At 38.3% G+C, this 26,176-nt stretch overlaps 2 protein-coding genes across 2 annotated transcripts; one reads left to right on the plus strand and one right to left on the minus strand.

Annotated features, from left to right (window-relative positions):
* Window positions 1–1,349: 1,349 nt before the first annotated feature.
* Window positions 1,350–3,755, plus strand: LOC306862980 (gap junction delta-4 protein-like; the record flags this gene model as incomplete). Its single annotated transcript, XM_079406107.1, has 2 exons — window positions 1,350–1,413; window positions 2,551–3,755. The coding sequence occupies 2 exons, from the start codon at window positions 1,350–1,352 to the stop codon at window positions 3,753–3,755; spliced, it is 1,269 nt and encodes a 422-aa protein (XP_079262233.1).
* A 4,067-nt stretch (window positions 3,756–7,822) lies between these two features.
* Window positions 7,823–10,428, minus strand: LOC306863487 (frizzled-8-like). Its single transcript, XM_079406836.1, has one exon. The coding sequence runs from the start codon at window positions 10,091–10,093 to the stop codon at window positions 8,354–8,356; it is 1,740 nt and encodes a 579-aa protein (XP_079262962.1). The 5' UTR covers window positions 10,094–10,428; the 3' UTR covers window positions 7,823–8,353.
* Window positions 10,429–26,176: the final 15,748 nt, after the last annotated feature.

A 26,176-nucleotide genomic window follows, 5' to 3' on the forward strand; every position in this document is an offset into this window, starting at 1 on the left:
TAAGTCATCTGGGACATACAGTATCTGTTCTAAATTGCCAGTCACCACAAATGTGGGAAATGTATTTGTGTGTTGAAAAGAACAAATTTGGTTAGACTTGCAAATGCTGTATGATTTGCAATTGTCTCTTCAATGCAGGCATCAAATTAAACTGTTGTTCGCCTACTCGCTTTAAAAAACAGGATGCAATTTGCTGTACTCCTAGTGTAATCAATCTAATAAACACGTTCCAAAATAAGAACCAATTCCCCTACTTGACTATCCAAGACAGATTAATAATAATATTTAAGCGGGGTGCCTGACGCAAAGTAGCCTTTATTTTTGCAAATATTTCTTGTTAATGAATACGTGTACGTTTTTATTTATAAAGTGATTGCAAAATAACTTACAGACCTAATTTAGGTCCACCACAGTTTCCCTCTCACTTAATGTGTCGAAAAAGTTTTAAAGTAAGTGTTCACTACCCAAGCAGCTGACAATATAGTTTGCATACCCGTAAGTCTCCATTGATTAGAACGCAAGTCCTTCAAACCCTCTGTCCAGATGTCCCTCATTCAGAGGTCATTTAGACAGGGCTAAAAGCTTCTAGAGATTCCACTATGATCTACTCTGATCCCATGGCATAGAGTCATGCCAAACAACTCAAGGACAGAGCTAAAGAGGGGATTCTTTTTAATAATGTAATAATATTAGAACCACCTTGCGCATCTCTAACAGAAGCCAACCAAAAATGTCCTTGTAGAATTCATATGATAAGGTGAATTAATTTGACCTCAACACCCAACAAACAACTTAGACACAAGTATGCAAAAGTCTTCAGTATCCTAAAAGGTTCAAATAAATGAAATTCACGTCAACACAGAAAGTGTTTCCTAACGATTCTGCGACCCACGACCTCATGTGACTGACACTGAACTGTCATTGAAATGCTTTCCATCATACATGAGAATTTAATATGGTTACTTGATGCCTGATCCAGCAAGTTATTCTCCTGTAAGGACAAACAGAGCCTAAATATCACAGCAAGGCCTGCATGCCGACATGCCTTTGGTGGGTAAGAATAGCCTCACAATGGAGCTCACGTCTCTCGTCTTCTGTTGTCTGGGAACAGTTGTTGTCAGGATAGAGGCAGAGGTAAGATGGGAAGCCAAGTTGGTGGATACGCGTGAGTCTTGCTGTTGCGGATTTCACCTGACCGGGAATTTGAGTGCTTGTAAATAGGGCTTATTTTTAATGCCTACTTGGACTGAGTTTAATACAGACTGTAAAATATCTTTCTTGTGTGGAATCAAGTGGGCTGTGAGTTGACCAGTGGGATATCCTGGGTTTGGAGGTCTAAATCTGCTGGCATGGCTAAACACACTGCATCTGAAATTATCTTCATAACATTGAACCACAACATCACCCTTATAGGTATGTATACAGTTTTGGTATTTTAATACGAATTCATACAGGAGCTCCAGAAAGTATTTGGGCACTTAAGTGAAAACCTTCAAAGTCATTGTATTAGACTTTCAAAGCATTTGTTTTAAAGATAGCACATTTGTACATGGAAAACGTTCATAGAAACATCGGTTAGATTTTAAATAATAAAACAATAGATATGCTGTCGAAAAAAATTAAGATGAAAAGTATTTGGACACTTGCTGGTTGGTAAACTTTAGATGTTGCAAAGATACCTGTGTAAAGTTCATCAACTAAAAAAAAAAAAAAAATGTAGACCAATTCCTTCATTTAAAAAAAATGGCTAATTCGTTGGCAGATGCCACTTATTTTTCCTTTGTTATTTATTGTGTATCTAATGCAATGACATTTGTACATTCTGAACTGTTCAAATATTTTTTGGGAGCCACTGTATATTGCATGTGGACAAATGTCATCCACCAGTTTTCACAGGTGTAATGTAAAAAAATATATATAATCCAGGATGATTTGCCAACACAATCTCACGACCAATTTGTACGTATTTCACAAGGTCGCTAATTCATACGAATTCGTATGACCTCACATGTTTTGTATGATTTCTGTGAGGGGTAGGTTTAGGGGCAGCGTTTGGGTGGTCATTCATATGAATTCCTATGAATTTACCACCTTGCAAAATACATAAGATTTTTCACAATTTGTAGGAGTGAGCTCATAAAATATGCATGAATTGCCTTGAGATCAGGTTGTGATTTGCTTGTATAAATATTCTAAAATGTATTTATATTATTATTTTAATTTTTGTTATTACTATTAAGAGACAAAATGTCTTTATAGTAGAATAGTACAAAAAAGAAAAAAAATTAGACAAAATCATAACATCGAGGACAATATCCACTGAATATCAAGTGTAAAACTGATATGATCCTACCAGTGTTCTGCTACAGATACTCAACATTGGGCCATATCTTATATGCTGTCATTAAAGTAATATCGAAGATCAGTTTGTCAAAAGAATACTTGTCTAGTTTATTCAATTGACAACTTTAAGTCACTTTCCAGACCAATTTCAAGGGAACATAATAAATATGTTAAACTGACAAAGAACTGTCTGCTTTTGCTCCTTAGGGAAAGCATGGCTCGTCCTGGTGGTATTCCTTAGAATCCTGGTCTTGCTGTTTGCTGGTTATCCCCTCTACCACGATGAGCAGGAAAGATTTGTGTGTAACACCATTCAGCCCGGTTGTGCCAATGTGTGCTTCGACATGTTTTCCCCTCTTTCCCTTTTCCGATTCTGGCTGGTGCAGCTCACAACCCTTTGCCTTCCCTATGTGATGTTTGTCATCTATGTGATACACAAAGTGAGTTCTGGTCTACCTGCTGACAGCGGAACTTCGGAGTCCATTAAAGCAGACTCCATCTATAAGATCCATCAAGAATCGTTCAGGAAAGCATCTCTTTGTAAGACCGTCGTGAAGGCTGAGAAGGGGCGGGTGCAGTTCTTCACAGGAGCCTACATCTTGCACCTGTTGCTTCGGATACTTGTAGAAGCTGGCTTTGGAGCTGCACATTATTACTTGTTTGGCTTCCACATCCCCAAACGCTTCATGTGTCAGCAGCCACCTTGCACAACAACGGTGGACTGCTACATCTCTAGACCCACTGAGAAAACCATCATGCTGAACTTCATGTTGGGGGCTGCCGCTTTGTCCTTGCTGCTAAACGTGTGCGACCTAATCTGTGCCGTCAAGCGCTCCGTGAGGCAAAAAAACAAAGGAAAGATGCTAGTAGAGAAGATGTACGCCGAGGAGCAGTACTTCCTGTCAGGGAACGGGAATCAAGTTGTGGACGCCAGCATCCAGCCAACTCAAGATGTGATGGGACCGGGAGGGTTCCGCAAAAGAGGGACCAGAAACTCAAGTGGCGATGAAGCTGCTTCCATTCTTTTGGACGATGACCCTCCACCACCCTCAACCCTTGGAGGAATGCTTACAATTGCTGGAATGCCTGGTTCCAACAACAATGACGACAGCAGCAGCTACCAACCCACCCAAGAAGAGGGGATGGTAAGAGAGGGCAGTGAAGTGGCACTGTACCCCAGTGAGCTTTTGGGGACTCCTAGATCCGTCCGAGTTAGCAAACGCAGTCGTCTCAAACCTCCACCACCTCCACGAAGGGACAAACTAGCTTCTCAAGGTGCAATTGATGTCTCAGGAGCAACAGCGTTGTGTACCAGAAGAGTAGGACAATATACTCTGGTAGAAATGACCACAGGTGAGGACGTACCGACTTGCAATGGAGACAGACAAGAAAAGAGGTCGGAATGGGTTTGACTGTCTCTCCAGATGAATAAGAAGCGTTCATTTTGAAGCATTGTAAGTTGATTGGGACTGGAACAGAGTGACTTGATCGGAATGGTTTGCTTGGAGAAACAAGGTGAAATGAGAAGTATTATTAGATGCCAATGTCATGGATACATGCCAATCCTTGGAACAGCTCTACCCATCGGCATTCACCTGCCTCTCATGTTTGTGTTAGCGCATTCTGTCTTTCTTTCACAAGCCAGACGGGCCTTGACCTGCCTTGCCCCTGCGACAATCAAGGGACACCGAAGGCCTTTCTAAAAACAGGTCTGTTGCAACCACCCAAGGTCTCTGTGGTTAAGCTAAGACTGACATACTTTCTGCTTCAACAGGGGCGGCCACCAAACAAGAACAACCCTGAGGGTACTTAGGTGCTTTAAAGGTCCTCCAAAATCCTCCAGCCTGCAAAAACTCAGGAACTGTCGATTTTCAGTCAACTGGACCCCATCATAAAGCAATTACTGCCCAGGATGCTTTTGTATTTATGGAGGCAGCTTGTATCACTATTTCAAGGACCCGCTGGGGTTTGGTTTGGAGCTTTAGAACAAACACTTAAAATAGAGCTCCGTAATCTGGTGTAACACGAGAGCAAGACGATGCGCGCCTTTCAGACTCTCAGAAGCGAGCCGCAACATGTAAACGTTTAGACATGTTAGCTTTGGACAGTCACCTAGACTGCAGCCCTCCTGTCCTCACAATGTCAGTCATGTGTCTTTTTAAACATGCAAGGGACTACTGGGATTGACTATTTACGGAGTTTCCTTATACATCACTAATGATGATTTGTAGTTTTTATCTTTTCTTTTGCTACTAGATGCTAGGGATCTTTAATCTGATGTCAAATGGTTTGCAAGTCAGTGACTCTTTGGCATTGTTTTTATTTTATTACCTGACCAAATCACACTCTTCCTTAAAAGAGCAGAGAAATATTATTAGTATTTCACACATTACACAACTTTAAACTGGTGACTATTACAGAAAGGACAGACTGCACAAACTCCTGTATCTCAAAATGCAATACATTCAAATTCAGTTACATTTCATTTAAATTGTGATGACAGCTGGATTTCAAATGGAAAATAACCATTTCCAAGATCCATAACTGGATCCCACTTGTGAAAGTTCATGTGACCACAGAGTAACATATTACTTGGAGTCTCCAGTAATGTGTTGATGAGTCGCATTTTTGATTAGAAAAATGTGTACTGTTGGTATGCCACCAGAAACAGGTTTAGGAAAACCCACCAAAGATCCTATTAAAAACTGACAAATCATGCTCTCCAGTGGACAGACATGCACAGAACTCAAGTCTGAAGATGGACAATTCTCCATTACTGCAAATGTTTGCACATCAATGTGCAATAATGCAATTACGTCTCTTTGACACTTCTTCAGGAGACTCAGAATGTTTATGTTTCCTATAAATATACTGTTTGTATCTATATGTAGACCTACTGTAATACTAAAACTGAACTGTAAACATTCTGAAATTGAATTTACCTTTTACTGCATTGCATTTCATTAATAACTAGCTAGAGATGCATTTCCCAAAAGCATCGTTAGCTAACTATGATGGCAAGTTCAACTGAACTCTACTGGTAGCCGAATGACAGAATTTGCGACAATACTTGATTTTGGGAAACGCACCCCAGGAAGGCTAAAGGTGTTTATAAAGACTACAACAAAGTTACAGTTAGCCAATTATCATGCCAGTTCTTTTTGGCTGTGAGAATTGTCCTCTAATCTACAGAATTAGACAGTGCATGTGATTTAGATTTTTAATAATGTTTATAATTATATCATCACTACAGTAGTGCAAAATGTGTTTTCAGAAGAAGAAAAATTAAAACCTGTATTTGAACACTGCACAACGTTTGTTCTTGATGTCACATATTTAAGGTGAGAACTAATATTAAAATAAAAGATGTTTTGAAACCAAGGAGGCCTGGAGACGTACCTGTCACACGTGCAGCATTCACTGTTCCTGCTCTCTCTCTCTCTCTCTCTCTCTCTCTCTGAGACTCAGTGCTCTCTGCTGGCAGGAGTTAATACTGCACTCCTCTGCCTTCAATAAATCTTTATAGAAATGGTAATTGTGGCCGGGGTTTTCAAATGGCCGTAATTTAACCAGTCTTTAATTGGTCGGGGTAACACTGGGCTAAATGAAAATAAACTTATTTTAACTCCTCAATATATATTTAAATCGCTAAAAATCTCAGACTTATTATTGAGGGGTGATTTATTGTCCTGACCGCATCTAAAGAGGCGCGTGGTATCTGTTAGTTTTCTCAGCACTGTTGAGTAAAAGCAAATCACAGTAAAATACTTGCGATTACTCCATGTGGCTTTTGTTGATTCATTTTATAGAGCTTGCATTTCTCTAATAAGGCTAAGAAAAAAAAAAAAATCCGAAATTGCATTGTCTTCCAGTGGATTTTAGTATGTCTGTGAAGCGAATTTAATAACGAATAGCCTATTATAGGCTATTTCTGTAGATTTAAATAATCATATTAGCTCGCATCAGTAAACTAAAATGAGATGATTAAATATTTCTAAATATTAAGTATGCTTCAGTTTTTTTCAACACTTTCTTGACTGTTATTGCATTTATGCGACTTTTATGTAACGTTCAGTCAATAATATTGTTATAGCCTAATAAAATACACAAGATTTCGATTCTGAGCTTCCTGCAAACCCACGTTTATTTGTGAAACTGGAAACAATTTTAACAAACAGTTCCACATTTTCTCATACAAATGTATCTTTCACACTCAATTCACTTTTATGTCCGTGCCTATTCCTCTGGGAAGTGTAGAATTGTACATATCTGCAGCTACTTAATTACAGCTACCTATTTATTGGTAAATGAAAATAACTTAAAGTTTCTGATAATGTGCAGCTATTGATGCAAGGCGTTAAAATCCTGAAAGTTCAGGTAAACTTGACTGTACTTCTTTACATTGACCGCTAGGTGGAGACACAGTACAGCTAAATAAGTAGCTATATCTGAGAAGTTTAATAGGACTGCACTCTAAAAATTAATAACTTTTTTAAAAAAAAAGAAAAAAAAAAGTTTTAATTACATGCCTTATTATGAAGCACTTTACATAGGTTTCCATTATTATTAGGCTACATTTTCAAAGTATCCACCAAAATGCTTTGTTTGTGAAAATGTATAGATGGAAATGCCAGAGCAAGTTATTTTTAAGTGCTAACAGAAATCAAAAAGTGTGGCAACTCATTTAAAAATAAAATATCGTTCTGGAATACCTATTGTATTAGAATCTAATAACAAATAAGCACTCTGGTGTCCTTTGGCTAAAAATACCAAGAAATATAGTTGTATGCAGATCATAAAACACAAGTTAGATTACAAAAAAATAACTGACACAAAACTAACCATCCTGCAACATTTTCAATGTCATTCTTTGTCCAAGAATCTCCACTGGAGTTTCACAGAAAGGCTCTGTGGATTACGTAAGAGACCACCTGTAGGTTTTATTCACGTCTCTGTGAGTGTACCTACTATTAATACAGCTGAAATTCAAAAAGGACCTTTTTATAGTGTTAAAAAAAAAAATCAAACTGTCACAGGTTTTCTCTAACAAAACACGGCTGGGGCCCCGAGCTTCAAAAAATTTCTATAACGTCGATCAAAGGACAACGGTCTCAAATTAGACATTAAAAAACTTGGCGCATCAGTCTAAAGGTTCTATCTACATGGCACCTTTCTTCTAGACTTTAAAAGAAAGATCAAAGTTTCCCCAGATGAAAAGGACCTGTTTCCTGCATTTAAACCCCATTCCCCAGCCCTCTTTTAGTAAATTAAGTAGCAAGCACGTGAAGGGTTCAACAATTATGGAGATTCTCCAACACAAGGCCCTTGTCTCTAATTAGGCCTCAGATAGCTAAAAGAGTTTCTCTCAACAGAACCTACAAAAGCATCTTCAATGGGAATGACCACAAAGAGCCGACGGGGAGCATTCATTACCAGAAGCTTCCTCAGCATTAAAGCAGCACTTGGAGAAATTCAGATTCCTCAAAAAGTTTTTATTGTCAAAATAAGTCATATTTGCTTTGCATGTGGCATCTACACTATATACAAATGTACAATAATCTTATAAATCATCTTTTATACACCATTTACAAGTTTGTATAAATACATTTCGCAATTTAAAAAAGAAAAGGAACAACAACCCGTATATAATAACAATAACAATAATAGGGCACTAAAACATTAAGGCTTATTTAAACCATCTTTGATTGTTCAGACAATTCAAAACTTGTCTTCCAACAACGCGTAAAAGTAAATGACACGAAATGCTGCAAGTTGGGGACGTGTCTTACTCCACTAGGAAAAATGTAATGCCCAAAATTCTCCTTAAGAATGACTGATTGCATGTCATGTCCATATCAATAGAATGGAATTAACGCAACGTAATTGTTTCTGCATCGCTGCATTGTTGCAACCAGTTCGTCCGCTAATAGAAACCATCAACAAGTTCATTTGTATGCAAACGACTGAAAAGACTGAGAGACCCCCCGACAATTAAGAGGGTTTTCTTGTTTCAGACCTGGGACAAAGGCATCTGCTTGGGGCAGGACACCGAGCTGGCGGTACCGGACCTCCACGTTAATCCCGTGCTCACGTCACTGTACATGGAGCCACCGGAGCCCTTGCTGCCCCAGCAGCAGCGCGTGCAGAAACTCCTCCAGGACTCCAGGGTCTTACCGGACCAGGTCCAAACTCCAGAGGTGATGCCCACCAGAAGGCACATGAAGTATTTGAGCATAAAGACGGCATAGTCCGGTCTCTTGGTCTCCTGCTCCAATAAACACGAACAGTTATGAGTGATCTCCCAACTCTGTCTGTTATGCTGCTCGTAGAAGTAACACGCCACGATGATGGTGGCGGGAACCGTGTAGAGTACCGTGAAGATCCCGATCCGGATCATCAGCTTCTCGAGTTTGTCCGTTTTAGTGCCACCCTGCTTAATGACACTTCTGATCCTGAACAGCGACACGAATCCAGCCAAAAGGAACATGGTGCCGATGAACAGATAGATCACCAGCGGCGCCAGCACGAAGCCCCGCAGGCTGTCCAAGTTCTGGTTGCCCACGTAGCAGATCCCGGCGACCGGGTCACCGTCCACCGAGCTCAGCGCGAGCACGGCGATGGACTTCATGGACGGGATGAGCCAGGCGGCCAGGTGGAAGTACTGAGAGTAGCCCGCGATGGCCTCGTTGCCCCACTTCATGCCCGCCGCGAGGAACCAAGTGAGCGAGAGGATGACCCACCATATAGAGCTGGCCATCCCGAAGAAGTAGATCAACAAAAACACCACGGTGCACAGCGCGGGGCCGGTGGTCTCGTAGTGGATGTGCTCCACGTCGTACTCCCGGTTACACGCCACTTTTTCGTGACCGGCAATCAATCGCACAATGTAGCCGATCGACACAAACATATAACACGCCGAGAGGAAAATAATCGGGCGCTCGGGGTATTTAAATCGCTCCATGTCGATTAGAAAGGTAGCGACGGTGGCGAAAGTGGATATGAAGCATAACACCGACCAGAGTCCGATCCAGAAGGCCGTGAAAGTCCGCTCGTCCTGGGTGAAATACGGGTTGTGACACGGCATGGCGCAGTTCGGGATCTGACCCGTCTTGACGCGGTTGTACAGCGGGTGTCGGTCGCTGTTCACCGCCACCATCGGCGCGCGACACTGGCAGCCCGGCTCGCAGGGTTTACTCGCTTTGGGTCCGACACCCGCTCGCCCGCTTTTCTTTTTGTGCGGATTGAAGGCTTTGCTGGGGTAGTTGGTGGGTTTGGACAGCACTGGCGACACCGTGGTGGAGTCGGTTCGGTTGTAGTCCATGCACAGCGTGTCTGGTGCTCCCTGCACGGGTAGCAAATCGCACCTCATGCGATCCGGCCAAGGGAAGCCGTACTGCCGCATGAGCGGGGCGCAGCCCGTCTTGGCTCGCTCGCATACGCTCCTGCACGGCGGCAAGGGTTTCTTATAGTCCTCCAGGCATATGGGGGTGTACATGCTGCACAGGAAGAACTTGAGATCCGGAGAGCACTGGATCTCCACCAGAGGCCAGAACTGGTGCACCTCCAAGCCGGCTTCGTCCTGCGTGTCGTGGTTGAACTGGTTGGGCATGTAGGTGTAGTTGTAGCCGATGCCCTTGCACAGAGGAACGGCTATCTCCTGACAGGTGATCTCCTTGGCCGTGGTGCCGCTTGACCTGGGCAGCAGGGCGAGCGCGAGGAACAGGTAAATCCCCAACAGGTAGCACTCCATTCTTTTCTCCCCCTCCAGTCAACACGAGCAATGCAGCGCTGGAAACAGTTCAGTTCAGATCTTGAAGAGCAGACCCATCTCCGCTTCACTTGTTTGGCACGGACTCGCGATTGGGTTGCATACCGAGAATAAATAGCCCTCGACCGGGCGCAGGCAAAATGGCAGAGGGAATAAATGCAAGCTTCTCGTATTTCCTCTCCTTGTTCCCGCTCAGAGCGATTCGTTCCAAAATAAAGCCACGTTTTAATAGCCTAAACTTCTCTGTTAACAAAAACACTCCCGGTGTTAACGCGTTTTCTACATTCGTTCCGTCCACGAGAGCCTTTCTCATACAAATCAGTGCCGTGGAGTAGGACGCGCCGAGTATAAAAGACAGCCGAGCGGACACGCCCCCCATGCGCCCACCGCCAATCACAAAGCGGCGAGGGCGGGTCACCCAGACGTGTCAATCACGTTTGCTCAAGGTGTACAAATGCAGAACGTTGTTTTTGAAAAGAAACAAATTAGATCAAATATACAAGATTGTGCCTGAAGGAGGCAGATCGCGCATAAAACAAATGTAATAAAACCATATACTAGAGATTCAATACAAACGCTAATAGCATTTATGTTATTTGATGTCTTTGTTTACTAGCAGTGTGTATTATGAAAAGTCTGCTTTATTGTGGCGAAAGTGGATGCAAAACTTTTTTCAAATATCAGACATGAAGACAAACTGTTTATTGAACAGTGACTAATGACTTTATATAAACATGTGGCCATAAAACTGCATGCACAATATTCATAAACGACTTGTTAAAATAGTTGTATGTAGGTTACTTATATATTTAAATTAACATTCAACAGTTTGTGGCTTTGGGTCCAGCTGCAATCTCACCAGCAAATGTTTACTGTCCGAGTCTCATTATTTCAGCCTATTATTTTACAAAGCTCTGCATAGATAGATATATATATATATATATCTATATATAAATACAGCAAGAGTCCATCTCATCGGGCCCCCTAATGTATTGGGGTTAATTTGTGAATGATAGGGCCCGGCGGGGGGTTGTCCCGCTGGTGGAGCGGGGAGTTGATGTTTTAATGAAGGTGTGGATGCGCAGAGCTCCTGCAGAGGATGTAATTACTGCAAACTCAAGAACAAGCAAAGCAGTTTGTTAAACAGTGGCAGCGGACAAGCAACCCCTTCCCCCAACTCATTATCACAGGCCGTCTTAAAGGAAACGCAATGTAATAGTAAAATTAGAGTGTGTAAAACAAATGATTAAAGAGCTCCTTCACAAATACTTTCATGTTCAATAGCTACAGAAGGAGTTTTTTTAACAGATTTTATGTGCGATCTCTTTGAACTATTGTCCGGTGCCTTAAAAGGCCCATACGTCCATCAGGAGTAATTACATTTAACTAAATGTAATATGTATAAAGCTGTTTCCTCTGCTACAACTGTTTAATGATTTCCATTACAAAGCTGCGATGACGTTATGGGACATCACAAACCTGAAACCTGTTGCGCTAGTTTGTTTTTCTTCTCTTTGAGCTCCGATATCGCGATAATTATTTTACTTCTTTCTTTAGGGAAACTCGCAGGGATTTAGGAACAGGTGTGCCCTCTGAGGCTTGTGGCAAATGCGGGCAGATGAAAAGTAGAATCGCTTTCACTGATTATGTCCATTATTCCCCCAGCCATATTGATTAACAGGAAGATAGAGCACACTCTAGTCTCCAGCAGTTGGAGCGTAACCTTTTACCCTGGCTCTGTCCCAGCTCCGGCCGGGCTTGGGTTACATAGTGCCCGGGCATTCCAGAGTACAAATGGAATTAGTGCATCTGTTCGAAAGTTAATTTTCAAATCACCACTGAATGAGTCTTTAGAAAGAGCTGAAATGGTGGCCGGTGGCCGTCAGCCAGAATAACACGCCTTCTCCTGTATCGGGCCTAAGGATTCTTTGTGTGCTTATTATTATTTCTAAAGCGTGGATTATGAAGCTTCAGATGGGAATTAATTTTCTACAAGAAGAGAGTCTTTCAAATAGTACTCTAATAATACAGTGTGGAGCTCTACGTGGATTTCTTTTGTAGGTTTTATGCAATCTGTTCAAATGTTTTCAGGCTATAATATCTAAAAGGAAATGTAATTAAAGGATTTATAAGGTCTATTTAAAGTATTTGTGGCACAATGAAATGTGTAAAATATATTGTCCTAAAAAGAATAATACAATTTGAGCTGTAAAATGCTCTTATTTATTTATTAATTTCCCTTGTAATATTATTATATATGATAGATAGATAGATAGATAGATAGATAGATAGATAGATAGATAGATAGATAGATAGATAGATATTATTTAAATATGTTAGGAATATAATTATAAAATGCTCTAAATATTTATTTATTTTTAATATGAGTATCTAGATAGATAGATAGATATTATTTAAATATGTTATGAATATAATTATAAAATGCTCTAAATATTTATTTATTTTTAATATGAGTATCTAGATAGATAGATAGATATTATTTAAATATCATAGGAATATAATGATAAAATGCTCGAAATAAATATTTATTTATTTATGTTTGTATGTATATATATATATTATTATTATTATTATTATTATTACTTTCTCTTTTTTGCAATTTTAACTAATGTTATGTTAAATATTGGTACAATGGTTTAATCTGTTTGAATATATATATTTTTAAGTTTCTTGAGCAGCCAATCAGCAAATTAGAATAATTTCTGGATCATGTGACACTGAAGACCGCTTTGCATCATAGGAATAAATTACATCTGAAAATATATTCAAATAGAAAACAGTTATTTTAAATTGAACAATATTTCACAACATTACAGTTTTTTTATTTATTTATTTTTTTTTCTCCCTTGTATTTTTGATCAAATAAATGCAGCCTTCGTGAGCATAAGAGTCTTTTTTTTTTTTTTTTAAACATTAAAACATTTTAATTATTCCAAACTTTGACCATCAGGGTACCTTACTGTAAATGCAATATCTATACTTTTTTAAGTAAGGGACAAGTTCAGATTATTTTCTGTTTTAATGCATTATGCCATAAATGATGTGAATATAGCTTAATTTGTGGCAAACCTGCAACATCCCGTCAAGGTGTAATTATAAGTTTTCCAATAACAATAATAGCTTAAGTAATCTTGTTTCTAGTAATCACCTCTCAATACAGGAATCCTAATGGCATTGAGCATGTTAATGAAACTCTGTCTGTGTGTGCATAGTATGTATTGATTTGGCACACAGTGTGATTACATCTGCAGGACTCTTATCAGGGATGTTTACGTTTCATTAAGACTTTCAGCCAGACTAATAGAGCAGAATGTGTATTTGCCTAGTACCACACTCTTTAGCACATGCACTCTAGCCCAGAGAAAACATCTATCTGGTACCTGAGTGGGAAGGTGTAAGATATGAGAGAGAAAGAGTCAGTCATTAATGCGGGCCGCTCAGTGGACAGGTAATGATTCACTCTGAACTGCTGCTAAACTCAGATTTATGGCTCATGCTGCAGTTATTGAGTGACAGAGAGCATGTGAACATTCTTCTTCAGGGCTAGCTGTCTTATACCTGATTTACCTGAGGTCAAGAGGAGACACTATTGAGACAATTAAGCTGTCTGTAGATGTCTGTCAGAGTGTGAGAGGACATGCTTTTTCTCCTCTACCAAATCCTGCATCTCAACTGGAAAACAGCTCTGTTCCATAATGGAGTGAGCTGCCTGCTTAGCCACATTAAACCAAATTCTGTGTACACAGAGGCCATTCACTAAAGAACTGATGCTTTCATGTATTCCAAAACATGTATCCCAGAATGCACTGCAAGTTCAGTGACAAAAAAGAAGAAAAAGTCACACAAGCCGATACCTTTATAGATAATAAATGCACTTTAGAAACCATTTTACGCATTTCTGAGCAATATTTGTGTACAGCGTGCCATTTTTTAAATGTTTATTAGCATATCTCATAGTTAGCTCAACAAGCTCTGAAATCATCTGTCAGTGAGTTGAATCGGCTGTTTGCTTTGAACAAATAGTGCACAAGTTAGCAGTCTAAGGCAAAACATACACTGTAAAAATGTTTGAAATATTTACAGAAAAAGAAATAATGCTACAGTAATTGGTTAACTACAGGTTACCTTACCGTTCGCAATGAAAACAAGTAAATGGATTAACATCACATTATCTGAAATTGCACTTTAAATAATGTCAAATATATGCTTTTTGCAATTAAAAACTATAAATGATCAAATAATTTACAGTGAAAAACAGTAAAAGGAAGAACTCCCTTTTGTCAGCAGTAATATACTGTACATGATGGTGTTTTGTGTTGCATTTTCTGTAATTTAGTTAGTTATTGCATTATTTTTTTGTGACGTGTATTAGTCTAATGGTGTTTTGTTTTTGTGTGTATGAACCTGTGCACCATTTATATAGAAACAGGGCCATTTAACTCTTATTTTGCTCTCTGTTTTACCACTTGTGTTATTATAGTGGTTATCAATACATTTGAAAGTAAAAAAGCAGATCTTAGAAGCTTAGGTTGTTAATTAAGATTACTTGATGAAATAAATGGTAATAAATTGTAATATAAATGGCACCAATACATTTATTTGTTTGTTTGTTTGTTTAATTTTATTGTCTGTCCTGAACAGAAATTCATCTTTGACACTGGCATAGAAAATACATCATAACAGATGATACTATACACTCACATATCACATAATAAAACATACAGGAGAGAAGAAAAAAAAATACAATAAAATATATAATTAAGTATGCATACACGTGTACACATGCCTACCCAGAAAATACCTCAATTAAGAATTTGGTTTAAAACAGTCACCGCCAATGGTATAAATTATCTTTTATATAAGTTCTTTTTAGCCAGCGATTGCCTTTTTTTCCATAAAGTTTAAAAACAGCTCTTGCGTTGTAGTCTGTTTCTGACCAGTTATCTTCATTAATTACTCGTGTTAATTTATTTTTCTGTCTCATTGTTAAATTACCATACCACGATACAATATTATATGTTAAAATACATCATTGCATGATACCTGAAAAACCGTCACATTATTTTAGTACAGTGAATTTCTGGCAACCACATCTGACAGTTTTTCAAATAAAGTTAACAGGATATTTTTAAGGCCGCTCACTATAAATTTCAGCACAGATCTAGCATGCTCTCCCACTGCCGCTAAGTCAATTAACAGTCTTGTTTTAAGGATGTGTTTAAGAATTGTTTTGCTATGTTTGTTCTTTGACTTTGCCCAGGCCCCCACATTTCTCCATAGAGCGACGTTGGTGGGGGAGGGCAGGGCAGCTCAGCCCCCCATCCTCATCAGCATGTGTTTTCTTTGGGCTTGGCAGCTAATCAGTTGCAGGTGGGGCTGAGCTCCTCTTGGGTCCCCTGAGGTGGTGGAGCGCGCTCCCTGGGTGTCCCCTCACCTTCACCTCATTACATTGACAAACAGGGCCGGCCCTGCTAATCAATCCACCGCTGAGAGCACACAAGACACGACATCCTTCTCATAGATCCACTCGCTGTGTCTGTGTACCTCAAATCAGCAGGTTATTACATACCATAGAGCATACATCAGTAAAAACCACGCAGCGTGGAGTGACGATTGACAGTGTTTTGACATAAAGTTAGGAATGTTTGTAACTTCTTGTTGCAATTGAACAATTGCATAACACATAATATGCATTACACATAATAATTATGCATAATATGTTAATTCATGCTATGTGTATTGCAGTGATTATTAATCATATACAATTAATTACAGCAATGCCCAGTTTCTGATGTTACTGTATGTATGTATGTATATATATATATATATATATATATATATATATATGTATATGCATTACACACACACATATATTATGTAAACAAAAACGTTTATTTTGGATGCGTTTGATTATATATATATAACACACACAGTGCCCTGCTTAAGTATTGGAACAGTAAAGACTGCTCTGTTGGCTGTGGAGTCAAGACATTTGCAAATATGATTAAAAGATGAATATGAGACAAAACTACAGAATGTCACATTTTATTATTAGCCATTTCAACACATAGATGTTTTACCAAATAAAAAGAACAGCACTTTTAGAGTTCATCCCACTCATTGATGTGAGCATAAGTATTGGGACAGTTGAACATAAGGCAGATATAAAAGATTAAAAGCTATTATTTAGTTGCAGATCTCTTGCACACAATCACAGCAGTGAGTCTGTGACCCATAGACATCACCAGACTCTTGGTCTCATTCTTTGAAATGCTTTTCCCAGCCTTTAATGCAGCTAATTCCAATTGTTGCTTGTTTTGGGGAGTTTCTGCCTTTACTCTCCTCTTCAGCTGGTGAAATTCATGTTCAATCAGATTTAAATCTGGAGATTGACTTGGGCAATCTAAGACTTTCCATTTCTTTGCTCTTATAAATTCCTTGACTGAACTGGCAGGGTGTTTTGGGTCATTGTCCTGATGCAATATGAAGCACTTCCCAATGAATCTGGTGGCATTTTCTTGAATATTGGTAGGCAAGATGGTTTTGTACCCTTTCAAATTCATTCTGCTACTGTCATCATACATTAAGTCATCAGTAAAGTTGAGAGGGTCGGTTCCAGAGACAGCCATGCATGCCCATGCCATGACACCACCTCCACCATGCTTTACAGATGAGGCTTTATGCTTGGGATCATTGCAGTTCCCTTTTTTTCTCCACATTTTTGCTTTCCCATCACTTAGATAAAGGTTCATCTTTGTCTCATCGGTCCATAAACACAGTTTCAAAACTCTTCTGGCTCACCTTTGTGCTTTTCTGCAAACTCTAATCTTGCCTTTCTATTTTTGGTGCTGGTCAGAGGTTTGCATCTTGCTGTGTAGCATCTGTAATTCTGTGTCAAAGTCTCCTGAGGACAGTAAATTGTCAGAGCATCATCCCAGCTTTCTGGAAGTTGTTGGTGATTTTACAGACACGTCTTTTAGGGTTCATTTTCACAGCTTTTATGATTTGTCTGTCATCAACTACTGTTGTTTTCTCAGCCGATCAGGTCGTTGTTGGTTGCTGGTGTCGCTGGTGGTTTCCAAACTCTTGATTTCTCCATGCTCTTTGTTTTTGCTGAACTTCTTAGCTGGTAAAACATCTATGTGTTGAATCACCCAATAATAAAATGTGACATTCTGTAGTTTTGTCTCATTCATCTTTTAATCATATTTGTAAATGTCTTGACTCCACAGCCATCAGAGCAATTTTTTTTTTACTGTTACAATATTTTGGAGGGCACTGTATATATATATATATATATATATATATATATATATATATATATATATATATATAATGTATTTGTAATTTTCTAAGGCTATTTTCATTTTATTTATTAAATGTATTATTTATTTATTTGTTTGTTTGTTTGTTTTATGATTTGTGTGACAGGGATGACATATCATGGTGGCACTTCAGAAAACATAAAAATAAAATTACCCATTAAAAAAAACAATAATTAAAAAAAATAAAAAAATAATAACTGTTATGTATATATACAGTATATATAATGCCAAAACCCCCCATAGCTTATGTAGACTTGATTGACACAGCAGTAATATAATATAAAGTATGACCTAGTTGTACTAAATTCCTTATTCATTTAGTCAAAGTGCGTGTTTCATTGAGTGGTGAATGTGATTGCATGAATGTAAGTTAATTTATCTTCCTTTCCCGGTCATATCGCGGGATTATTATGATTATTATGCCTTAAGAGACTGACAATGCCAATTCAATTAAATATACCTTCTACCAAAAATTTAATTTTCCTTCTGCTTTTTTATAGAAGTGAGGACTCAATGTGTATCAATCATTCACAAGCCATTTAACTTTCAAAATAGAATGCATTTCTGAGTAAAACACACTATTTAATAAGACTTGGATGGGACCGTAGGGTTGCAAAGTATGCGTTTAACCCCAGAATGGAATAATATCCGAATGTTAATGAAGAAAAACAATGTTTAAATAGTTATTAGTGAACATTATGTGATAGCCTAGCCTAGATGACAAACCCACTAGTCAACATCACTACTAGCTACTAGTTGACCATCTAGCATATATGACCCAACCCTGCTCTCAACTTACGCTTTCTGTCTGTCTTCATTTCAGGACAGCTGAGCGGTGGATGAGAGACACATGGAGGGATGGACTGAAAGAAAGAGAGAGAAAAGCAAGAAGGTAAGGAGGAAACTCCTCACACAGAAGTTGAAGCAGCCGCAGCAGCATGAGAAACAACCGGAAGGCTTGAAGCAGATGTATAATAAGAGCGTAGCACAAGCAGCCGTATTTGTTTTCTTGCTTCATTCTGTCAAACCTTTCCTGCTCCGTGGGCAAGAACCTCCAGCAAATCCACCCCGGGCCTCCTCTAATGCTCATTAGCAAGAAGATTAAGACATGTTTATTTACACACTAAAAGAGTGAGTGGGTAAACAGGGGAGCTTATTTATTAATTTACCCTTAACGGTGAGTGCACTTGACAAGCTGGATAAGAGGGAATTGATGCGAGGATGCAGGCTGTGTTTGAAGTCTGCATGGGGATATCTGCCGAGGGTTGAGGTGCTGGGGTGATGGAAGTAAAGTAACGTTCCCAGCGACACGAAGGCAGGGGGGTCAAGGTAGGCCCATCCTTAGGAGACCCGCAATCGCCTACGATCGTGTAGCGTTTCACCCAGGAGATGAAGCCACCTCTGGATCTCTGTTTCGTTTTCTACGCCCACATGGTCTCAAGTGGAAGCTTGATGGATCTGGCATCTTTTGAATAATACATGCCCTGGATAATGAATAGCGCAAAGATCCATTCGAGTATTGTTGATATGACTGTCTCGCTCTCATCTTTCACTAATTGCCGGTAGTTGAATCTTACAGTATGGGTACTGATGAGATAAGAGACGAAACGTTATAGATTTACTCTGTGTTATTGCTGGGTGAGCGAGGGTTACTGAGTAAAGGTGTGAAAGGAGGAAGAAAAGGAGGAATAAAAGTTGCCAGGGTGGAGAAAGTTTACAACTTCAGGTGTATTTCTCGACCTTTGAACAGTCGGAACAATAAACGTTCACCTTCAGGTTCAGTAAGCGTGACAGTCATGCATTACCAAGCTATGATTGATTGGTTCAAAACCAATTTTTAAACGAAACAGACTGCTTTACATTTACAAATTCATTAAACACGTCAACCAGAACAGATGAGGAATACAGGTACATCTAAAAAAAAAAAATTAATATTGTGAAAAACTGCATTTCAAAAACTTATTTCAAAAAGTGAAACTTTCATATATATTTTAGATTCATTACATGTAAAGTAAGACATTTCTAAAGTTTTTTTGTTTTAATTTTGATGATAGTCAAAATCCAGTATCTCAAAATATTAGAATATGTCCTAAGATCAATCAAAAAAAGGATTTGAAAAGCAGAAAAGTTCAAGTTCTTTAAAGTACTCCATAAAGCAAATCAGCATCTCCATAAAGCTTGTCAGCAGATGGAAGCATAAAGTGCTTCAAAATCTCCTGGTAGACGGCTGCATTGACTCTGGACTTGATAAAACACAGTGGACCAACACCAGCAGACGTCACGGCACCCCAAATCATCACTGACTGTGAAAATCGTCACACTGGACTTCAAGCAGCTTGGGTTCTGTGCCTCTCCAGTCTTCCTCCACACTCCAGACATTAATTTCCAAATGAAATGCAAAATTAAAATTTATCTAAAAAGAGGACTTTGGACCACTGAGCAACAGTCCAGTTCTTTTTCTCCTTAGCCCAGGTAAGATGCTTCTGACGTTGTCTCTGGTTCAGAAGTGGCTTGGTAGCCCTTTTCCTGAAGACGTCTGAGCGTGGTGGCTCTTGATGCACTGACTCCAGCTTCAGTTCACTCCTTTTGAAGCTCTCCCAAGTGTTGAATCAGCTTGGCTTGACAGTATTCTCAAGCTTGCGGTCATGCCTGTTGCTTGTGCACCTTTTCCTACCCAAATTCGACCTTCCAGTCAACTTTGCGTTTAATATGCTTTGATACAGCACTCTGTGAACAGCCACACCTTTCAGTAATGACCCTCTGTGACTTACCCTCTTTGTGGAGACATCAATGTTTGTCTTCTGGATCATTGCCAAGTCAGCAGTCTTCCCCACTGGTTTCAAAGAACAAGAGATACCCTGAATTTATTCTGTAGAGATGGTCGTTTATTGAAACTCAAATATAAATATTCTAATATATTGAGATACTGGATTTTGACTTTCATGAGCTGTAAGCTCTAATCATCAAAATTAAAACAAAAACAACTTTTGGAATGTCTTACTTTACATGTTATGAATGTAATATATATATGAAGGTTTAACTTTTTGAAATAAGTTTTTCACAATATTCAAATTATTTGAGATGTACCTGTACTAAAATACAATGAATGCACGTTTCTTGCATGTAGCGAGGATTGCGTAACTAATTCAACCCAAGAGCGGCAATCGACCGAGTCTTGAACTCGATGGTCTGTTCATTCCTAAAAATAAAGTTTCCCAAAAGGGGTTGCCATAGAAGAACCATTTTGTGTTCCTTAAACAACATTTCAGTGAACAGTTCTTAAATAAGCCATTTTTCTGACATCTTCAATAATCTAAAGAAACTTTTTGTAAAGAGCCTAAATATTCCATTGATGTTAAAGGCTCTTTAGATGCCAACACAGAACTTGTATTTTTAAGAGTGTTAGTTAAGATGTAATGCAAGAAGGAGAAGCAGAGCCTCTTTTGTCCTTGAACACAATCAATATCTCGAGAAACTGTGCACTTACAGTGCAATAATACGCTTAGCACTCTATAACTAAGTTTAATTATGCCATAGTAATTTAGCATGACATTTGCAGAGTTGGCACTTTTGCTTTTTATGTATGATATAACTTGACCTTGGAGGTACCCAGACATTTATGACTGAGAGTACCAAACGTCAAGTTTCACCTTTGAATGTCATAATGAAGAGCAAACAATGTTGTAATATTTCTTCAAGAAGTCAAAACTCCATATTAACCCATATATTGTGAATATTAGAGGGTTTTTTCCCCACCACAATATCTATAATATTTATGGTCCTGAATTTGACCCGGTGAATGCACCACAGGGAACTAATAAATAGTGAAAGCTTGATTTTTGCACTTTTTAATAAATGCTACATTTCAGTATCAGCACGGTCATGCAAGATGAATGCAACGCACTCCACTCTGCATTGAGAAAGTACAAAACACACACAGACAGACTGACAAGAACATACTAGATTAAAGCAGACTGCTTCAAATTCACCACCTAATTTGGCAGATGATAATTAGGCCATTTCAATTTGCATAACGACATGAGGTGTTTATGTTGTGTGTGGTGTTGGCTAAATCAGGTTAGCAAATGACAGTGGCTTCTTTTGAGTGTTTTAATATGTTTTGATTTCATCAAACGAGAGGAGAGAAAGTGACTCATTTAAGACAATAGATCTTATCTTTTAGAGATACGATGTGGCCTCAGCAGTCACACATCATATATTTGTGTATTTATTGACTTGATCTAAGGGCAAGATTGTCTGTTTGAAGCAATGATATGTCCCGTTAGCATTAACTCTGGCTGTGGTTGTGCTGGAAAAAAACAAAAATCCAATTAAACCGACTATTTTGGCTCATGAAAGATATTTAATACATAATTCCAAGCCTGTAGCAGCAAAGCATTACATAAACCACAATATACTGCATACACTTTGTAGCTGAAACAGTGTATTTTTTTTCTCTCCGAACCCAGTTCCAGACTGTCAGTAGCACTAATACACCCATAAAAGACACATTTATCTTCTCAATCTGATCAGATCTCCATATATATGTCCAGAACAAATAAAAAGTACACTAGTTACACAACCCTGCCTTTTCATTTATGTGCTACACCTATGATTAAATCATATATATGCATGCGTTTTGCTTTGCCATGTTCAACACAGGGCAGTATGGCAGACAGAAACCTCAATCCTGACCATGGAACAGGAAAGTCATGTTTTTTTTTTGTATTTTTACAATAAGTAATGAAAGAGAAGGGTAACATGTCTCAACCTCAAATCAATAATGCAAATAGGTAATAATGAATTCAATTTGATAACCACTTCAGTTAACCACTGGAAAAGTGGCAGTATGCAGTCAGGCTTGGTACTAAGCCCATGCTAAATTTGAATACCACAAAAAAGTGACTAGTCTGAAGGTTTAGGATTTGAAAAAAAAATAAAAAAGAAAGAAATATTTTCATGTGGTATCTAAATAATAATAATTAGTATTATATTATATTTTATATTATTTTATTTTGTTTATTTAGACTTTTTTTTTTTTTCCTACCACTGACATTATCTGTTGAACTTGGCTTGCTAGGGTCCTTCGACAGTGTTCACTAGTCCCTACTCACTGAGCACAGGGTAACCATTTATTCTGTACACCCTGCAGTGTCATCAAACACAGACCAAATTTTAGCGGTGCATATTAGAGGAGTTTAAGGTTTGATGCCATAATTTACTATAAATAAATATAAAATGAATTACCATGTGTTATACATGTGTATATAATAAATCAGTGTGTATTTATATACATAGAAATTATTATTATTTAATTAATTAATATAAATAGTTGTATTTGAAAGCCTAACCTGAGTGATAAATGCCTGGTGTGGTATTTAATATAAGGTAATTATTTCTACAATAAACAAAATTAATTATAGTTGACATGTCTTTTATCATATTTAACCATAATAATGATATTTATGTTGTCATGTCTAACGCAATTTATACCAATGAACAAACATGTACAATCCACACCTGGAATTAATTAAAATAAAAAATAAAAAATAAACTGGAGCTTCCAGTCTTTCCCAGCCTTTCTTTTATTTAAAGAAACAGTTAACTCAAAAAAAATTAATTAAAATAAATAATAATAATAAAAAAAATTATTATAATAAAAATTCCCTAAAAATGCTCAGGCCACCCAAGATGTAGATGAGTTTGTTTCTTCATAATTTTTGTAATAAACAAATTCATCATTAAGATATTGTAACTTTAAATCGTTGCTTCTGGCTAAAATCTTCATTCATCTATCCATTGCTTTCTCACATTAAAAAAAGTTGTCTCATCTGAATTGGGAGAGAAATATGCAAAGATCAAGCACCGTTTACAAACAAAAACAGTCTATAACAGTTCTAAACAAATACAATAGTATACAATGCATACTGCACAGGATTCAGTATTCTATTTCACTCGGCTTTAATGAGATTTGCTCCACACTTCCACTCAGGCAGGAAACAGTGTGATCTGAAACGAAAAGTGTTCCAATCTCAATACAATGTACACTTGCTGCACTCAGGTGCAAGACCGCAGGCCCGCGAGCCGTCAGTGCAGCAATAGAATCTTGATTGACGCCGAACACGGCGGATCCACCCAGGGGCCCCTGACCCTGCTCTATGTGTGAGAGCCTGAAACCTGATGATGGCCAAATCCAGTTTGGAATGGCTGCAGGCAGTGACCTGCACTAGAGGGGGTCACAGAGAAACAAAGAGCATTCAGGTACAGAGCGAGACGCTCTCCTGCTCTGATAAGAAGAGCGAAGAGGCTAATGTACAAGAGTTTGCATTGTTAGCAGCACTGAGCACAAAGATGAATGGAGCAGAGGGGCTTTTTCGGCTGTGGAAAAAGGGTGACGGAGGTGATTGACAGGAGCATAAACACTCCAAATCCGTATAGACATTCCAGAAATTGCTAACAGTATTGAAAATATGCCATACGCGACAGCAATAATCCTCTTTTGTGTCTGCGAAGCTAACGCTAATTCACTTCTCATTCACAACACCCGACAATTCATCCTTTCACCAAGTAGGATAGCAGTATTTTCAGAAAAACACACACTTTGGCTCTCTCTCTCATACACACACACACACACACACCAAATTAGGCCTCAACGACATAATTCAGAACCCTAAACTTGTTGTTTACAGAGTTAGCATTAGCGACACAAACTGCGGTGAGCATTTTTAAATGCACAGATGAGCTGGGATTTGTGTGTGGTAGTTTGTTTTGTACTCAGACTGTAGTCAAAGAAACCCCGGATTACTTTGTACATATCCAGTTACACAAAAGAAACAGATTAGCCTTTCAGTGTGAGCCGGTGAGTCATATGGTTCCTGAGGAGCCTTTCTCAAACTTACATTGAGCTGTATAGAGTTTTGACTCCTATACAGGTGAACACAGGTGGAATACTGCCCTGCTTTCGCTCCAGCCGGCAGCTAGTAACAACCGCAACCCCTGCAGGAAAATATCACTCATCAAACAGCAGAGAAGCAGGGAACGGTCACGTGCTGTGATGCTAGCCAAGCTTTGCCATTTAATGAGGGTCAGACTGATTAAGTTCATGCTGCCGTTTTGGAGTGATAATGTGTTGCAGTTCTTATGAGCGACGTTATCGTGTAAACTGCAGTGTTTTGTATATATAACCAAGCATTTAAAGTGACTAACTGAGCAGACAGTGAAGGTATTTCCGTGTTCATATAGTTACACTGAAGATGAGACATATTGTTCTTTACTACGTATATATTTACTCTTCCAGCATTGCTATGAGTTAGATGGGCTTGGCCTATAAAACATGCTTATCTTATAACTTTTAAAGCAGTAGTTTACTCAAAAATGACAATTTTCTGAAAACTGACTTACCTTCAGGCCGTCAAATGTGTAGATGAGTTTGTTTGTTCATTGGAACAGATTTGGAAAAATGTAGCATTACATCACTTGCAGTGAATGGGTGCCGTCAGAATGAGAGTCCAAACAGCTGATAAAAACATCACAATAATCCACAAGTAATACACTCTTTAAACTCTTGCTTCTGGCTGAAATACCAGTCCATAATCCAAAATAATGCTTCCTCTAGTGAAAAAGTCCATCTACAGACCAACATGTTTGTTTAGAATTGTTTTGGCTTGTAAACGGTGCTTGATCTGTGCATCTGCATTTCTCTCCTGATTCAGGCAAGATGACTTTTATATTCTATATTATCAATATATTAAATATGAAATTGTAAAAACGAGTTACTGTTGTAGAAATGTTCCTGAGCAGCCTAATATGAAGGTTATTTTGCAGGTGGTCTTGTCTCTCTGGTTGCTCTTTTGTCATGGCAAAGCTTCACATATCTTGCAGCCAGGTTTGAGCTTGATGGGGTTTTATTTACAGCAGGTATGACTTTTTCCTTGTGTGATTTCAGATGGAAACTTTGTTACAGTTTGTATGTCTCAATTCATGTATAGGTGCTCTCTTTTCCAATCCATTTTTTCTCTCTCTCTCTGATAATAATGCTACAGTACTTTGATAAGAAAATGGTACTAATTGATTCTCATATTCATGTTGCATGGCACTTGTGTGGTACTTCAGTGTACTTTACTGTTTATACACCTATACTTATTCTTCATTATTACAATTTTTTTTTTTTACTTTTTTACGTAAATAATATAGAAATTATGTTTCTGAAATTACAAACTGGGTGCTTGAGAATGCTTAATTGGGATGCCTTTTAAACATTATTAATATGTTTTGATTTAATTTATTTTAAAATAACTCCAAATATTGTAATTCAATTTTATTTAATTTTATTTATATCTGCTTTTAATACTGGTTTCATTTGATTGTATTTATAAACTTGCCATTCATAAAAATGATGAAATTAGGTGCTTGAGGTCCTGGGTTGCTTTTTGAACAGTATTGAAGTGCATATATATAAATATATGTGCATGTGTGTGTGTGTGTGACCCTGGACCAGTCATAAGGGTCAATCTCTCGAAATTGAGATTTATGCATCATCTTGATGTTTGGTTTTTTATGGTAGGACAATATTAGGATAGCTATTTGAATATCTGGAATCTGAGGGTGCAAAAAAAAAAAAAAGAAAAAAAAAAATGTCCAAATGAGGTTCTTAGCAATGCATATTACTAATCAAAAATTAAGCTTTGATATATTTACAGAAGGACATTTACAAAATATC

Source organism: Barbus barbus (genome assembly GCF_936440315.1).
Source record: "Barbus barbus genome assembly, chromosome: 44".
Classification (NCBI taxonomy): Eukaryota; Metazoa; Chordata; class Actinopteri; order Cypriniformes; family Cyprinidae; genus Barbus; species Barbus barbus.

Coding starts and splice junctions, on each gene's coding strand:
- LOC306863487 (XM_079406836.1), bottom strand. CDS start 10,093: ATGGAGTGCTACCTGTTGGGGATTTACCTGTTCCTCGCGCTCGCCCTG.